The sequence below is a fragment of the Rhinolophus ferrumequinum genome, chromosome 20, assembly GCF_004115265.2.
Source record: "Rhinolophus ferrumequinum isolate MPI-CBG mRhiFer1 chromosome 20, mRhiFer1_v1.p, whole genome shotgun sequence".
NCBI classification, from domain to species: domain Eukaryota; kingdom Metazoa; phylum Chordata; class Mammalia; order Chiroptera; family Rhinolophidae; genus Rhinolophus; species Rhinolophus ferrumequinum.
The window spans coordinates 26,774,239-26,790,720 of record NC_046303.1 but is presented as its reverse complement, the minus strand read 5'-3'; the positions used below and the strand labels follow the sequence as shown (position 1 = coordinate 26,790,720).

The 16,482-nt window shown below is 37.6% G+C and overlaps 1 protein-coding gene and 1 long non-coding RNA gene across 2 annotated transcripts; one reads left to right on the top strand and one right to left on the bottom strand.

The window, feature by feature from the left end:
• Positions 1-2,763: 2,763 nt before the first annotated feature.
• Positions 2,764-9,560, bottom strand: LOC117012528 (cytochrome c oxidase subunit NDUFA4). Its single transcript, XM_033088890.1, has 4 exons — positions 9,396-9,560; positions 8,158-8,246; positions 7,228-7,288; positions 2,764-2,980 (listed from the first exon to the last, which is right to left on the bottom strand). The coding sequence occupies exons 1-4, from the start codon at positions 9,435-9,437 to the stop codon at positions 2,924-2,926; spliced, it is 249 nt and encodes an 82-aa protein (XP_032944781.1). The 5' UTR covers positions 9,438-9,560; the 3' UTR covers positions 2,764-2,923.
• A 108-nt stretch (positions 9,561-9,668) lies between these two features.
• On the top strand, positions 9,669-16,048 carry LOC117012529 (uncharacterized). The gene is made up of 3 exons (XR_004421180.1): positions 9,669-10,018; positions 11,693-11,788; positions 15,939-16,048. It is a non-coding gene; the product is annotated as an uncharacterized LOC117012529 (long non-coding RNA).
• Positions 16,049-16,482: the final 434 nt, after the last annotated feature.

Below are 16,482 nucleotides of genomic sequence, written 5' to 3'. Positions count from 1 at the left end.
TAAGGAGTTATTTCAATAATCCTGGTTAGGTAATCATGGCTTTGGACCAAGGTGACAGTACAGGAATTGTGTGTTGAAAATAGTGAGTCTGGGTATATATTGAAGGTAGAGCAAACCGTAATTTATTTAATAAACTTGATTTATTCATTTATTGGGTATGGAATGTTCAAAAAAAAAAAGTTAATGAAGACCCCAAGGATTTTGGCCTAAACTACTGCAAGGATGTTGTTCTTATAAACTGATTAATGGAGACAGTGGGGATGACAATTGTGGATGTGGGGACTGAGGTGTTCACAAATTCAGAACTGGACATGTTAAATTTAAGATGCCTATTAGACATCCACATGGAGAGATCAAGTGAACAGATATACATATATATATATATATATATATATATACACACATATATATATATATGTAATATGTTTATGTGTGTATATACATGGAAAAAGACCTGGTCTGAAAAATTACCTTCGACATCCACAGCATGGTATTTGAAGATAAAAGACTGGTTGAAGAGACTGCAGATAGTGAAGAGGTCTCAGGTGTTTTTTCCTTTGTGGCATTACAACATTAAAAGGTCACAAAGATGAAAGTGAACCAAGAGCCTCTGTAGAAGAGCCAATGATGTTAACAACAACAACAAAAAAAACCCAAAGGCAGTATGGCATTCTAGAGACTAAGGGATAAAAATGTTTCGAGGAGCTGTGCCACCTGTTACTGTTGGGTCAAAAATCAGTACTGATAATTGACTTTAGAATTTAGAAATGTGGACATCATCAATGACTGTAACAGAAGCATTTTTAGTGGAATGGTAAGGGTAAAGCCTGATCAGGGTGGGTTAATAAACTTGAGAAGAGAAAAATCAGTATAATTTTTGCCGAGATCTTTTTTCCCACGCCACTCCCCACCCCCTAAGGACCCCCAGGAAGCATTTGTAAATTCTGAAAACTGCCACTTTGCAAATACCCATAAATGCTAACCCAAGACATCTGTATTTAAATGCAGCTTTGCCTGGTGACCTCATTAAGATGAGGACCTGACAAATCAGTCTGTTGTATGATGAAATAAGCACACTAAAAGCACAATTCTAAAGACATTTAAGGGGGAAACAAGAGCATCTTATCTTTCCTGGCAGCATTGACATTTGATGCATTTCTACTTCTATTGCCACTGAATACCAGTAATATGATGTAGTTTCTTCAAGACATCTTTCATGCCAAATTTAACATTTTCTTAACTTAGGAAATTCCAGGAATACTGAACACAAAGGGGATGCTACTTAAAGAGTCTTTAAGGATGCATACAATGTGTCTTCAATATTAGAAAATGCTATTACTAATTTCTTAACGTAGCATATATTTGGAACTTGCTTAGTTTTTGTGAATAATTAATACGTTTAATTAATTGGGTATCTAAAACGACGGCCACATTTCTTTACACAATCTTAAACTTTGAGGTGATTTGTACCGTGTCTAGAGCATTCGTTCTTGACAGTGATGGGAATGGGACACTTTTGCCCACCAGAGGACATCTGGCAGAGTCTGGAGGCACTTTTGGTTTTCACAACCTGGAGAGGAATGCCCCTGGCCTGTGGTGGTAGAGGACAGGGTTGCTGCTAAAGAGGCTGAACTGCACAGGACAGGCCACTGCAACAAATTAGTTGGCTCAGAAAGACAAGTGGCAAGGTTGAGAAACGCTGCTCTCTCTGGAAACTGAAATTTTTCGAGACACAGGTACTTAGAGCAGTCAAGTAAGTAAAATGCACTGTACATTCTAGATTCAAGGCTACCTGGGTTCAAATATCCACATTTAACTAACAGAACGAACTTGACTAATTTTAATTAATTCACGTCCTAAGTTTCCTAAATTTAAAAATAAAACAAAAACTGCATTTGAGATAATCCATGTAATTCAAATATTTAGTTCAGTTCCTGACAGGTAAAATGTGCTCTTACTACCTTTTAAGCAAAATAAAGTATGTATATATTAAAATCCTATATTGTCTCAAATTCCTCAACAGTTTCTATGATGTAATGATTTACAGACACATCTATGTGAACACTTGATATATGAAAGACGGTTCATTCTTGATTAGCCACCATTGAAATGTTCTGCTCATTGGATCATTTGTGGCTTGGCTAATAATAGGTCTGAGCCATGGAACAGGGAATGTCAATACGCACATCAACATTTCCTCCAAATTCCAACTCCACACAGCTCATTGTGAATAAGGTAACTCTCATTTTCCCCAGCTTAATAATTGCTACTAATGTACTTCCTGGTCTTTGAAAACCCCCCAAGATTCAGCAGAAATTTTCAAGATCTCTTCCTGGCCACTAAACTCCATGCTTAGCAGTGAGCTCAGACCCAACTATAAACCCTGGCCCAATGGAGCACATCGACTGGTAACCTTGACAATCTTCAGCAAAGAGAAAGCCACGGTAAAAACAACTGTTAACAGCCGCACATACTTCTGCCAGGAGCAGAAATCCAGAGCTTTCCATGTTGCCAATGCCAAGGATGCTTGAACGTCCTTCCTGATCTGCTTTTGTATAACTTTCAGTTCAAGTTGTTAACAGTGCTCTACTGATGTTAAAGCCTATACATAAAATGAGTGTTTTACTAAACAACTTAAAAGTCTTATTTTCAAATTATACAAATACGTAGAAATTCAAGAAATTCCTTAAATTCTATTATTAATTTTCTATACATTAGTTATAAAGTTCAGAGCAGATTTTCAGCATTAAACAGTGAGACATATCAAGTTTCAGATATTTATTAATCAGTGTAAACCCCAACATAACACACCAACATGATTTTGTGCATTTGGAGGGGAAATGTTTCCTGGTTAAGTGGAAAATTGTGCGGATGGGTTCTGGAAGACCTTCATTCTAAGCAGCTTTTTAGTGAAACATTTCATTTAGAAGTCTGGACCTTCTTTCTTCAGTTTGCTGTAATCTACATTCACTGAGTAGAACTTGGAAAAGAAAAAAGATATTTTAGATAGCCTATCAAATACACACAGGTGGTACAGAAGTTTTAGAATCACTTTTATTCAGCTTTCTATAGCAAAATTTACAGACATAAATTCATTAAGAATATTTAACAATGTAAACGTCATTCAAAGAAAGACACCAAAATTCCAGTCATTTAATAATTTAATAAGGTACAAACATTCCATCTACCACAGAAGAGCACTGTTAGTATTATCTGTCAGTCAGAACCCATGAAATTCTTCTGTTCCAAAATGAGTAATTCTTTCTGATACATACTTCCAATGCTTAAGTTTTTACTTCTATCTCCACTAAGTATACAGAATAGAGGAATACCAAGAACTACAATCCCTATTTTGGTTAGCAAAGTGCTACAAGTTAAACAGGAGACATTTATAGCAAGGAGGATAGGCTAGTAATGTAAGGCTATTGCTTTGTGTGGTTTACGTAACTTTTTAGACAGATTGGCTTGCTTAATGGCTTTTTTAGTACTTTCCTAACCTAGACTGCATCACTACCAAACCGACACCTTACCACCTCTGGTACAAGAACTTTTAAATAGTACTGAGTATTTTTATATTTAAGTAATACTGTATTTAAATACTGTATATTTGGAAATTTTGTAATTTCCAAAAATTTCCCTATATTCAATTAAGGTTAATTTTAGAAATCTTATTATGATGGCTACAAAAATCTGCCTCTCTCAATAACTTTGAATTATTTATGTTGTAAACTGCTCTAAAGTTTCTACTGAGGAAACATTAGTATTTGTACATAGGCCCAAATAAGGCTATAACCTTGAGTTTACTCATTCTTGTGCCAAAGAACACTGAAGAGGTTGTGCTAAGTTCATTATTGAACTCCAAAAGAACCAAACTGCGGAACCATCATTTTATTCATGGGTTTTAAGCAAGAAGCTCATAAATCTGTATCCATTACTTTTTCAAACCTTTGCTTTATTTCTAACTGAAAAAATTCGTATTTACTTGGCTTTTTTTAAAAAAAGAAAAATTCCCAAGTTTTATAGATACATACAGACTTTTACAGAGAAGTATAAATAAGCCACAAAGCAGTCTTCTCTTTTCGGACACTATTCTCTTATGAAGCAATTAAATCTAGATAATGAGACTTAAAAAAAAAATACTAACTGTGCTATAGCTAACAAAATCTTAGCAAGAATATCTATAAAAGGAACTGCAGATTATACGCTAAAAAGAAAATAAACATCTGTTGGGCTCGCACTGTGGGCAGAATGCTTTATCTTAGTTAATTATCACAACCGTACTCATTCTTATTTTATAAGAGGCAACTGAAGATCAAGTTGCCCAACAATGAATAAGAAGCAGGATCAAGGCCCACATCTATGCAAAGCAGAAAGGTCATATATCGTATCTTTGCCAATTTTCTCAAAACTAAGCAGGCTTCTACTTGCTTCGATTTGGTTCCACGTGCCAGTATCAAAATTCTCTGTTGAGGTAATTTTTAAATCTGCTTTATTTTTCAGCTTCCATGTCCCCATTCTTTTTCTCAATATAATGGTGGCTACCTTGAAGGTCTCTGAACAGTTAGCAAGGCACATATTCTGATCTTGGTTTAGGGCATTCTATTCAGGTGAGAAGTATTGCTGAGGCTTTGATGCTTAAATCCCATTTTTTGCCCCTCTCTTGTTTGTATTAGTTAGCTTTTGCTAGATTGTAAAGTGGCAACAAATAACCCCCAAGTCTTAGTATATTGCAACAAATTTATATATTTGCTCACACTATATACCACTTACAAACTCACTGCTCCGAGTTCTCTTTGTTCCAATCCACTCCTGATGAGTAATTAACTGTCAATTTTGGTCTTGTGACAGATGGAAAAGAACAATGGGGGAACTACACTCTGGTTCAGGAGTTACAGATATCACTTCCTCTCACTTACAACTTGCCTGAGTAGGTCATGTCGCCAAACCTGATGTCAGTGGGCCAGAAAAATAAATTCTCTTAGGTGAGGGACAGTGAAAGATAAAGTCATCTAGTCTCACTGGGTTTAGAGCAATAGCAGGCTTCATTCACTCTAGGCTCTAGTCTCTGGACTCGGTTCCCTCTTATTTCTGCTGGCAAATTTCCCAATTCTTCTACAAGCTCATCTCTTGGCAAATACAGCCAGCAGTAGTCCATCAACATCCTGTTTTTCAAATTTTTTACTTTAACGGCTCTTCAGGCACATGGTTTTACCTTCCAAGTTAACAGCAGGTGACACTTTATCGAATATTTTGCCATTATGATTAATTTTTCCATTCTCTAATATCAATGTCATTGCTACTCACAGACCAATCTATGCCAGACATATCAGATTTTTGTTGCAGGAACATTCTATTTCCAATTCACATGGCTTTATACTTGCATGTGTTATCATGTTCCAGAGCATTAGTAACTGGCTTCATTATCAGAATCACTTGGGGAGCTTTTTGAACTACATACCCAAAGGCTCCTGGTGGAAGGACCAAGGCCTATTTTCTTGGTTTTCTTTTTTCAAGTTTATTGGATGTGGAACCATTTTCTATAGAACGGACTTATTTTAAATAAACTCATAAGACACAAAAATAAGTCACGGTGTCTGCTTTTTTTGAGGCAAAATTTCAGACACAGATCAGATGGCTCATTTCAGGTTTGCTGGCATTTTTGTGAGATACGTTTGTAGGGAGATACGTTTAGAGATTTGGAAGCCAAATTATAATCTGAAGGTTGAATGGAAAGCTTGGAATTAGTAAAGGTGGTAATATCTTAAAAGTTGCTGTTATCACTAATGGTAGTGTCCATCTCAATCATGGAGGTATATCTGCTAAGGGGTCCTGGACACTCATTGGTTAGGGTGTCTCTTCTTGAAAGTGTTTAAGCAAACTGCTATTTCTCTCTTTCAATAAAGCAGCCTGGTATAGTGGCAAGTGCATGGGTGAATTATACACATCAAATAGAAAAATCATATGGTAGGTAAATTATAATTTAATAAAGCTGCCCTGTTTTTTGTTTTTGTTTTTTTGACATTACAAGGGTTTGTCTTACATGTAAGAAAGGTTGTTTGGGGAATCAATAAATGGTCTCAAGTTTGTGACAACAATGGATGGACTTTGAGGGCATTATGCTAAGTGAGGTAAGCCAGAGAAAGACAAACACTGTATAGATATCACTTATATGTAGAAATTTGTAAAAACAAACAGTAGAATATTGGTTACTAACGGGGGTGGGGGAATTGGAGAGAAGTTGTTTAAGGATACAAACCTATGACTAGTAGATAAAAAGTTCTGGGGATTGAATGCACAACATAGTGAATACAGTCAACGACACTGTATTACGAACTTTAAAGCTGCTAAGAGACTGTATCTTAATTGTTCTCAACACATAAAAAAATGATAATTATGTAACACGATAAAGGTGCCAGCTATTGCTACTGTAATAATCAGATCGGTATATACAAATGCATTAAACCAACACGCTGTACACCTCAAACTTACACATTATATGTCAATTATTTAATATATGATTTATTTATTTTAATCTCAATAAAATAAATAAATAATTTCAGTTTATGAAATCATTCTTTGAAAGAGTAGTTCCACAAACCCCTCTTCAGGAAAGACGTTAAAAAAGTATATCTAGAAGGTTCATGGTAAAATTTAAGTTTCAACTTCTTCCTAATCTTCACATGAAATGTTGTCAACCATACGAACAAGAAAGAGCAGCCACACAAAACATCCACTAAATTAGTGCTACTCAAGTGTGCTCCAGGGACCAGGAATCGGTATTACCTGACACCTTGCTAGAAATACAAATTCTCACTCTCCACACAAATCCTACTGAGTCAGAATCTCCTGGGGTTATAGCTGAAGAATCTATTTTAACAACCTCTCCAGTTGATAACCTATGTATACTGAATTTTGCGAACCACTGCACTAGACTAAGATCTATGAAAATGATAAGCAACAGCTATACTATCTCTCCTTTTTATTCACCATATCAGTAGAACTGAAACATTACCTTAATTTCACATTTAGAGTCGAAAGTCTGAATAAAATCCTCAGAAAAAAGTATTAGAAAACTATGCCATTTTATTTTCACCGAATGATCTAACAGCTCTTCAAAGTACATAATAATGGAATTTTACTTGTACTTCCAATTTAAAAAACCTACTCCATGACAAAATTTATTAAAACACATTTTTACAGCAATTTTAAAACAATTTTGTAGCTTACCTTGTATTGCTGATTGGGACCCATTTTGTTCCAGGGTTCTGGGTTATTCTTTTTATCCCAACTAAAATAAAACATAATTGTTACAGTAATAGAACACTATTTAAAACAGTTTTGTACTTCTTAACAGTTAATAGTTTGAATAGACCAATCTCATTTTCTATTAGGTGAAGTATGGTGTTTTCTTTATAAAGGTGAAACAGATAGGCTCTAAAACAAGCAATCCCATGGAATCAATTTTAAAAAAGGTAGAACGCAGAAACTCTTGGGACAGTTGGCCTTGTTACTATCCCTGTCCCAGGAAACTTTACACTTGGCTGTTATTAAAGTTTCCCACTTCATCAATAAAGTGATACCATGTTTCCCCAAAAATAAGATCTAGCCAGACAATTGGCTCTAATGCGTCTTTTGGAGCAAAAATTAACATAAGAACCAGCCTTATTATCACATAAGACCCGGTCTTATATGATTTTTGTTCCAAAAGAAGCATTACAGCCGATTGTCTGGCTAGGTCTTATTTTTGGGGAAACACGGTATATAGAAAAGTGCATGGAATAACAATGAATCAATCTTTTTTCCTTGCTTGTTGTTTTCCAACTTAAAAAAAATTCCCTATTGTGGAAAAGCAGGCAAAAAACATTTACATGTATCAGCAACCGATTAAATATTTTATAGAAAGTTATTATCTCAGTTATTATAACGTTACAAGATTAAGTATTAACAGTTCTATTCCACTGATGAGAAAATGATACTCAGAGAAATTTAGATGATATCACGAACCAGGAAAAATCAGTAACAGCAGAATTGGAACCTGTATGACTACAAAACTCAGGTTCTTTCTATTACCTGATATTATCTCTCTAGAAAGACTATGTATGGCTCCTAAACCAGCTTGATAAACCATCAAAGTTCTAAACGTTTCTAAGTACTTACCAGACATCTGGATTGAACAATGCCAGGCGCATGACATACAGCGCTGCTCCAGTACCTCCAGCTCCAATAAATACAAAGAGGGGGATCAACTAGAACCAAACAAAAAATACACAAGAATTATGTAGTCATCTACGTAATAGTCATCTTACAAATACCTAGATAATTGATAATGGAAAGGCTACTGTAGTTTCTACACACTGAGTCCCAAGTTTCAAACTGCTGTTTCTCAATTCTGTGCTAAAATTTTCAAAAGGCAGCCCTTACACTGAGTTAACATTTCTTATGACTGTGTTCAAAAGAAAGAAATGGAACTTCCAAAGGATGTGAAGATGAGTCTGGCTGGCTTAATATGGAAAAAATTGTACTCAAATTTAAAACTTTGCAAGAAAATATATCAAGTTTCCTTAATCTCTCTAATATTTATGCATCATTCCTACTAAATTTCCCATCTTCCTTCATCCTGAGGCTGGAAAAACAAGCTCTTGGCAAATTATTTAAGCTCTTGGCAAAATAGTTAAGCTTGGTTCTATACATCCACGTCATGAAAAACAAACTTTGTGAAATAAAGAGTCTGAAAAAAACAAAGAGAAACCCACCTATTACAAATACCGGTTTTAGGCATAATCTCTGCAAACATATTGCTACTAATGATTAATGTATAGACAATCGGATGTAAGATAAAAATTAAACACCAGGTGATTTTAGCTTTAGGACCACGGCACGTTGATGTGCTGGGGGGGGATGACGTTAACAAAATAAATGCGATTAAACTCTACGATATCCAACTCCCAAAAAATGTCAAGACGCCAAGACAAACTGAAGATTCCCCTCGTATTTGCCACAAGGCCTGATGGTGCAATGCAGTGAGTACAAGATCCTTAACAGCACAACAAATAGGTAACCTGATTTTTGCTGGTCTGGAACCCACACAGCGCACTATCCCTCTTCGTCCGAGCAACCTGCAAGCGGGCGCAGCATTCCAACATTCACGGGTTTATTTTCCTCGAATGCATCCCTCACATTCAGCAGGCCAGCCCAAAACCCAAAATGCATGGTGGAGAAGGTCAGAGCTCAGGAGCCTGGGTCAGCCAGCAATTAGGACAAAGCGAGGACAGGGCCAGCCTCAAGGAACGAACTATAAGTGGACGAGGAGGAGGAAGCTCCCAAGGGACTGAGACAGCCGCAAATCGACCCATGATGGACCAGTATAGACACTGGGAAAGAGGTGAAGAACTTACGCTTGGATGCTTCTTAGCCTGACCGATGATTTGGCGCAGCATGGTTGCGGCAGTGGGCTGGGGTCCCCAAGCACAGAACAACAAAACTACGAGGCCCAGGAATAGGTAGTCTCTGCGCGGAGGTGGAGCGGACGTCCAAAGTCACCCAGGACCTCCTACCTGAAGGACCCCTGGCTCGGAAGGTAGCCTGCGGCAGGAGGGCCCGGATGCGACTGTCCTTAACAGTGCCTGCTTTATCCAGAGCCCCACGCGTCTGCTCTAACCTGACCAGACCTTCAGCATTCCATTCCAAATCGAAACATTTTTAGAGCTGTGCAACATATTTCCAGACGGGTAATTTGTTTGCGTCGAAACTAGAACACTTCTATTGACTAGACAGGCACTTTCTCAGGCGGCCACGCATTGAAAGTTGGAGGCGGGCGGGCGGACGAATGGGCAGCGAGCTCTGCGAGCGGGGTCCTCTTGCCAGGCTCCTGTGAGCCGGTTCTGCGGGAGGAGGCTCTGGGGGCGCGCGTGCCGGGCGCGCGCTGGCCAGCCCTCAAGGCCGCTCAGGGAGCTGAGCTGCGCCTGGAGCTGTCGGGCGCCGGGTGCCTGGAGAGCAGGTCGAGTCTCTTGCCGCTAAGGTCAGCGACTGCGGTTTAGGAAGACTGCAGCTGTTTCCTGTCTTACTTAGACTGTCGCTTATGGGCAGAAGTTAAAAAAATAAACAAACAAAAAAAAACCCGAATAAATGCGCTAAAGATGGCAATAGTGCCGTCAGTGTGATCTCTAAACTCTCAGGTCCTGGCCCTCAATTGAATGTTCGATGCCAAGAAGACCTTTGCGACATTCCCGGTATCCCCTCTCCCTGGGCCCAAAATTGCACTCTTAAAATGGGTTAATGATCGTGTCCCTACACATAATCTTTTCCAATACCCCAGGACAATTTTCATTGATCTCGTTTTTTTTTTGTTTTTTTTTAACCCTCAAGTCGTCCATGGGTCAGATTTTAGGGGACACGGGATAATCTGAAACCCCTTCAACCTCGTACATAGCTTAAAGTATTAATCAAATGATATACAAGTAATTGGGAGTGGGAAGAGGAAGAAAAGGCTCCTCCAAAAAAGTAACGTTAGACCTGAAGGAGGCGTGGCCGTTAACCAAGTGAAAAATGGAGGATGCAGGTGTAAGTGATAGGTATGGTCTGCAGCTGGAGAGACCTTTTGACCTGCTGACTGAGGTCTGGTATGGTGGGAACTGGAAAACGGAGAGTAAGGTGAGGATCAGATCTGGGCCGAGGACCACCCATACATCATGGGTTTTATGCTGAGAGTATTAGGGAGTTAAGAAAAACAAGATACTGTGGTTTTAAATGATAGCTTTGTCTATGAAGAATGGATTCGAGAGAGAAGCATGAAAGGGGAGGCACTGGTTAATGGGCCATGACAATGCCCTGGTGTGAGATAGTGGTCGTTTGGACTAGTGTGGGAAATGGGCTGATGAAGACACGATTCCAGAGATATTTAGGAAGTAGCACCAAGAGGACTTGCAGATGGGTCCAACATGGGGAAGTGAGAAAAGGGAGGAGTCTGGGGTAATTTCTTCAGAGGTTCAGTTTTGACCAGCTGTGTGGATGTTGAGAAAAGAAACAACAGAATGATGGATAAGTATGTAAAATCCAAGTGGATTTCTATAGGGCAGAAGAGCGATCTAGACTAGAAGAATACATTTAGGACTTAGTTTATTGATGGGAAATGAAGCCACATGACTGAATGACATTGCTTAGGGAGAGAAGGTAGAGAAACAGGAGAGACAAAGGATATGGAACTGAGCGATTCCAACATGCAATGCTTGGAAGAGGAGATATGGCCAGCGAGGTAGGAAAAAAAGATAAATGGTGATTATTAAGATGATATATCATGAAACTTGGGAAGACTGGTGCCTTTTTCATTCATTCAGTAAATCTTTATCAAGTACCTACTCTGTACCAGGCACTGTTCTAACAGAGATAGCAGTGAATGAGAAAATTGTTCTGCCCTAATGGAGCTTACATGCTGATTGGAAAGAGGAACTATAAACAAGGTAACTTTATACAGTGATAAACTGATAGAATAATGAAAGAGAGAAGGATGTGGGGAGTGGAGCAAAGAAGGTTACTTTACTGAGAGTAGGCACGGGAGGTCCATCTGAGGAAGTAATATTTGAGCTGAATCCTAAATGAAAAGAAAGGCTACCTGGTGAAGATCTGGGAGGAAGAACATTCCAATAGCCAGGAGAAACAATTTTGAGATTTTTTTTTTTTTTTTTAATGCTCAAAGGAGACCAGTGTGGCTGATCCATAACAAAGAAGGCGAGAAGAAAATGAGATCAGAGAGGTTATAAAGGTCTCTTTGACACTAACCTTCAAAGCTATGGTAAGGAGTATGGCTATATTAAAAGGGGAAAAAAAAGGCACAGAAATCATGGAAAATACTTGGAAGTGAATACAGAAACCTAACAGCAATAAGTGTAGATAGGCTTTCAGCAAAGAAGTTCGAAGAGGGAAGCTGTCTCCTTACAGTATTTTATTTTTCATGATCAGAGTTATAATAAACTACGCAAATAGGTATACAGAAATACCACTGTTAAGAAGAAAGTGAAATCCAGTGACTTACATTTTTGTCATTGTCCTAGTTTCTAGAGGTAACAATCTTATAGGTAGTCAAGTGATGCCTTTGGAAATGTTAACAAAGTAGGGTTACACATTATAAATTTTGTTGAATATTAACCAAAATGTCAAATTGTAAAAGTTTAAATTTTGCACATTAAAGCTAGGGGAAAGAGTCTGTGACGTATATTTTAAGCAGAGATTGGAAGAGTACAAGTGACAGTATAGGAAATGAGGCCATAGTAGAGGATGCATATTGTAAAAACAAATTTTAGCTTTAGAAGTAGGACTGACATTGTGGTAGATTATATTGTATACAAATTTCTGCTGCCTTTCCCTGGAAGGGGATATCACTTATTTGCCTCCTTAATATCAACATGACTTGCTTATTAGCAAATGGGATGTGTTATTAGCAAATGGGATGTGCTAAAGGAGCATGTGCCATGTACAAGCAGAAGCTTGAAGAGCCAACATGTGTCATATTCTCTCTTTTCTCTCTGCCACAAGATCATCAATGTTCTAGACAGAGGTTTGGGTGTCAAGGTGGAAACTGCCTGGAGCACAGATATTGCTGACCTGTATAGTACACACATGTACTGAGAATAAGAAATAAATCTGTATTGTTGCAAGTCACCAGGTTTGAGAGCAGTGTGTTACTGCAGCATAACCTAACCTACTCTAATAAAGAATTTGGCATTAAATGTGTGGTGGCATGTCATCAAAATAAAAAATCCTAAAATAGGTGGCACTTGACTCAAGTCCCAGCAACAGGTGAAGGTAACTAATACCAGGAGCTAGAAGGACGGCGGTGTATGTTTATGCAATGCTGGAACATTTGGTGAAACAGTTCTCAATTAATTGGAAGACAGTTAATGTGGCTGATGAACTCCTAGCTTTCAGTGAAATGGCAGGCAAAGGGTATGTTAGCAGCATGTGTCAGTTACTACTGGCAACAGTTGACAAAGTGTTATTAAAAAGAAATGAACTTAGAAAATAATCAGTGTGCAAGCTGTAATGACAGGGAATAGAGCATCTAGAAATTTAGAGACTTGCATAGTTGGAAGAAGGGACTGATTCTCATCGCTAGCTGTATAAGGTAAACGTGAGAAAATGTTTGGCCTAACCCATCAGTTAAAACCTCGAGATAATGACCCATACAAGAACTATAGATGTCACCTTTGTTGAAACATCTCAGTAAGTTAAGGAGTCTCAGTAAATCCTTTCAACTGAACAATTTGAAAGCCCAGAAAAATAGATAAGGGTGTAGCTGTCTCACCAAAGCCTGATAGGATCGAGGTGACTGAAATTAAATCTAGAGAAAGAAAGAGGTGTATCTCTAAAAAGAATTGTGAGTATAACCTTCGATGGATGGAGTTTGGAATCAAATAGAAGTCGACTGAGTAAGCCTAAAAGAAACATCAGCCTTAGAATAAGCAGACTGTGACTGTTTGAGATTTGAAATGACACTTGGACTCCGCAATCTTCTGGAGATGAGAAGCAGGCTAAGAGATATGCTCATCTTCCAAGGAGGGTCTGTCTATTCTGTAATGTCCTCTTTACTGGATCTAAGGTAAAACTTCCTAGAGGGTGAAGCAGAAGCCACAGAAAAGAGTGCACAAGAACTAATCCCAAAATAGCAAAATCCGGGCCTATTCAAGGAATATTCCACACCTTTAATCAGCAGCAACTTCCACCTTGTGAGATTTCAGGGCCAGGTGTGCCTTTCATTCTTTCTCTTTCTGAATAGGATTGTCCCATGTGGCTATCCAGTCCCTGTTCCACCATTGTATTTTCATGTTGTGAGGCAAATAACTTGACTTTGTTACTTCACAGGTCTCCAGATCAAGAGGAGACATCCCCAGAATAAACACAGAGACAACAGCATCATTCATAGATAATGGGCTTTGAGCTGGTAAAGATGATAGTATAGGACTTTTAGGTTATCTCCCTTGGTGAGGAAGGTGCATATATTTTGAAAGAGGAAAGGAAAAATATCTGAGTGATTGTATTCAGAAGGGCAGATGGGTAGATTATCTTTTTGTTCACAAATATTTAACGTCTTTACTGGGAAAAGATTACATTTTTTATCTGCCTATTTATATCAAGCTTGATTTGGGCAATAAAAATACAAATGTAAAAATACTGACAATACAGAAAGAAATAAGACAGTGGGGCCTGCGCAAAATGTAATGAAGACTATGATCTTCATGAATGATCAGGCCAAGAATGAGGGAGATTTGCATTCCATATAGATGAACTAGCCTGAACAAGGAAGAAGAAATGAAAGTTCATAGTATAAGTGCACAACATGTAGGAACTGAGATGAGCTCAGTGTGATGTGAGCTTAGGTTGCATAGGATGGTACTATAGGAAACGAAACAGAAAAGATTAACCCAGATTTTTGAGAATTTTAGATTTGGGACTTTATCCTGTAAGCCATGAAGACTCATACAATGTTTTGTATCTACACACAAGATAAAATAACTACAGGACATATCTTAATAAATGAACTGGAACTGTTTTTTTCCTTCCCATGCTATGCCTTCTGGAATTCTTGTTACTTCCTTTGATTTAATTTTGTGAATAATTTTTAAATACAAAAAGAAAGCATACAAGTAAATGTTAGTTTTCCAAATAAAATGTAAGTTGTACAGTGAATAGCTCTAAAAAATATCTAGACAGTATATCAATAGTTTTCTCCAAAAGTATTTCTCTTTCATAGTTTCTCTGAAGATTCAAGCCTAGAAAATTCTGGAAGGCATAGTGATTATATGTTGTTATTAATGTGTGCCAGTAAAGAAATAGCTTCTTTGGAGAGGAATAATTTGATAAGTGAGCCATGAAGTACAATTATAGTAATGCAAATTGAAGGCAGAATCTTACACTTTTTACTCTGTTTGCATTTAGGCATTTAATTATTTTTCTAGGAGATAAATTGACAACTGGAGTTGTTTTTTTGATCATACAAATATAAATTATACCGTCACTTGTTAATAAAGATTCTGTAGCTATCCTTAATCTAAAAATAAATATGTTCTCCCACTAGTATTATGGTTATTTAGCATAAACTGTATTTAATTATAAAATTTCTATTAGAAAAATGAAAACATAGTTTGATCTGTGAAAGTTTACTTCCACTATTATAAATCTCAAAGATTCACATACTGTCATCAATTTAAATTAAATACCTGAAGCAGTTTATGTGCAAAATTCAATGAATACTAAAAAGTAAAGAAAGTCTAGCAACTTCAAATGAGTGCTTCTTCTTTTCACTGGAAACTTCTGGTTAAATAATATTTCAGGAAAACTGTATTTACAATTTTTAGAAATCATACCATACACCTAGATAGCATAGCTTTTTTAGAATAACTATGTCCTATTACTCTCCAATGTTTCCAGTTATCTCTGTGCAATTTCTGTCTTTTCTATGAATCCACCCATTCAGTCATTTGTTTATTAATGCATTCATTCATTAAACATATATTAAGTGCCTACTATATATTATTCATCATACTGAGGTCTTGGGATAGGAATAACATACTGTCATCTTTCTTCAACACTTTGTAGTCTAGTGGGGCTGGGGTTATAGTTACAAAGCTTTATGATAAGTTCTACAATAGACACTGATATAGACTCTCTACACCAAGATAAAAAGTATGAATTCATGAAGTGACGTCAGCAACATGGCAGCATGAGCGGTCCCCCTTGATCTTTCCCCTTGAAGTTACAAGTTGAAAAGCTGTAATTCAACAAAGGATTCCCTACGCAAAACACAAACACATCTAAGAGATACACGCATCAAATCATCTGAAGGTGGGTAAATCAGGGCAAACGGGAGGAAGGAAGGGAGAAGGGCAGAGACCGGGGCCTCTGACTCAGTCCAGAGCTCACTGTGGTTGTTACTTCTTTCTTACTAGGTCCAGTCAACATGATGCGATCCATGTAATTGGCCATTATGATTTTCTGTGGAATTAAGAGATGATCAAAGACCCTGCAGGAGAGCTGCAGAGTTGATGTATCCCTGAGGTAAGACAGTTAAAGTGTGTTACTAGTCAACAGAAAGCAAACTACTTTTGATGTTTTAATAACAGGTATAAATACAAAAGCATTCACCAGTTCAAGATCAAGGTGCCCTCAGATTTGGTTCCTGGTGGAAAACCTCTTCCTGGATTGCAGTTGGAGTCCTCACTGTGTTCTCACATATGGAAGAGAGAGAGAGCTCTGGTCTCTCTTCTATTTATAAAGACACTAATCCCACAATAGGGGCTCCACTTTCACAACCTTATTTAAATCTAATTACCTCCCAAAAGCCCCATATCTAAATATTATAATATCACATTGGAGGTTAGGGCTTTAAGGTACAAATTTTTATGGGGCACCAACATTCAGTCCATAACAATTACCAAATCTTCAAGGTAGAGATAATTCCTATGGTATTAAATTTGTTCCATAACACTGAAA